This window comes from Equus quagga, unplaced genomic scaffold (genome assembly GCF_021613505.1).
Source record: "Equus quagga isolate Etosha38 unplaced genomic scaffold, UCLA_HA_Equagga_1.0 HiC_scaffold_5135_RagTag, whole genome shotgun sequence".
Taxonomy (NCBI): Eukaryota; Metazoa; Chordata; class Mammalia; order Perissodactyla; family Equidae; genus Equus; species Equus quagga.
The window spans coordinates 15554-17336 of NW_025793967.1; the positions used below are offsets into that span (position 1 = coordinate 15554).

Consider the following 1783-nt stretch of genomic DNA (forward strand, 5'->3'; position numbering starts at 1 on the left):
GGGCTCTGCTTTTCCCTTCTCCTTTCTGCTGCGGAAGTGCAGGCGCGATGGCTGGCGCCACAGCAGCCACTCTGGGCCACCGGAAGGGTGTGCAGAGAGGATGGGGAAACAGAAGCTGACAGCTCGGGTGTCCTCCGGGGACCCTGATCCCACTGCCTCTCTCGGGTGGGGGGTCTGCTCGTCCTGTCTCCTGGGAGCCCTTTGCGCTCGGTTCCCCGGCGGGCTCTATGCACCTCCCAGGTCGCAGGCAGAGGCGAAGCGGGACAGGTCGAAGGCCGTGGCCACGTGGCGTGCGGTCAGCTTGGCCAGGCTGTGCATGGCCCGCAGGAGCCCCAGCCTCGTCTCCTCGCTGTGGGCGCAGGACGCCTGGAACAGAAGGGGGTCCGAGAGACACACGCGGACGCCGTGGCCTGCCCGCCCCCTGCCCACCGACATCCCGCGGGGCCGGCCCGTCCTGCGTCCCCCTCGGCCTCGAGGCTGTGACGGGGCCGCGTCCAGGTCTCTGCCTGTGTCTCTCACTGTCTCTCTCTGTCTCTGTGTCTCTGTCTCTGTGTCTCAGCCTCTCTGATCTCTGTCTCTCTCTGTGTCTCTGTCTCACACACACCCCTGCCTGGCCGCCTTCCATGGGTTCCGCCCTCGGCCGCAGCCCCCCCTGGGTCTCTGCCCCACAGACCCCCCGCCCGTCACCCGAGTCGGGCCCGACGGGACCCACAGCGAGTCGGCCCCGGAGATTCTCGCGGGCCAGGGGGCTGCGGGCGGCGAGGCTGCAGGAGGTGCTGGGCCCGCGGCCGAGTGAGCACGTGTCCATCCCGCGGAATCCCCCTTTTTGAGCTCTTCCACCCCAAACGCCCCGGCCCCTGCTGGATCCCGGGGTCCAGAAGCTCAGTGGTTTTCTAGAAGGTTCCCGTCATCCCACAGATGGAGATGGACGCCATCCCCACGGGCCCTTCGGTGACGCGCGTGTCGCGAACGGGACGGTTACCTGGTTCGGGGGTCCCGCCCTCTCGCCCAGGGCCCCGTCGGGGGGGTCGGCCCCATCTCGGCCGGCCGACTCCGGGCGTGCGGAGAGGTCCCAGGGGTGGTCACTGTGGTGCAGGACGAGGCCGCGGAGGGAGTACGCCCCGTCCGATGTCAGGTGCAGGTTGGCCGTCTCTGTGTTGCTGTAACCTGGGAGGAGGGGGGGTGGGGGGGGGGGGGTCTCTCGGGGTGGGGGTGGGGGGCCCCGGGGACACCCGGGAGGGAGGGAGCCGCTCGGCACCGTTGAGAGGCGAACGCCAACACCGTCTAGCTGACCTTAAGTCAAGGGGACGACCCTGGGGGGAATGTGGGTGGGCCTCGCCCAATCAGTTGACGGGCTCCAAAGCAGAGACTGGGATTCCGCTGGGGGAGGAGGAGTTCTGCCGCCTACTGAGCTTTCAGAGGACGGGATTCGGACGTGGCGGCCCCACAGAACCCCGGCCATCAGGGTTGGGGTGGAGACCCGCGAACGGTGTCTGCCAAAAGGAATCAGAAGACGCTCCCCGGGGACCAGGGGTTAAAAGTCTGGAGGTGGGAGCCTTTCTCCCCGTTGGGTCCTTATTTGGAGCAGAGGAGAATGTTCCTGCAACGCTCTGGCTGCGGAGGGAGTCCCGCTCTCCGTGCTGCAAATCCTAAGGGTGTACTCTGCACGCCTTGTGTGAAGGGCAGGGCTGGGGCCTCCCCCGGACCCTCACTTTCCCCCTTCTCACAGAAGCAGAGAGGCCTCTCCTGCCCCCCGAGCTTCCCACGCTGCTCAGGGACCATG

General features: G+C 67.8%; 1 protein-coding gene across 1 annotated transcript in view; it reads right to left on the minus strand.

The window, feature by feature from the left end:
• LOC124232372 (probable bifunctional dTTP/UTP pyrophosphatase/methyltransferase protein) overlaps positions 1 to 1293 on the minus strand; it is a gene marked incomplete at its 5' end in the record, with an annotated part of 4574 nt that extends 3281 nt beyond the window's left edge. Inside the window, 2 exons of the mRNA XM_046649340.1 lie at positions 234 to 366; positions 983 to 1293. Of these exons, the coding sequence (XP_046505296.1) occupies positions 234 to 366; positions 983 to 1293 (444 nt within the window). The remainder of the gene's footprint in view (positions 1 to 233; positions 367 to 982) is intronic.
• Positions 1294 to 1783: the final 490 nt, after the last annotated feature.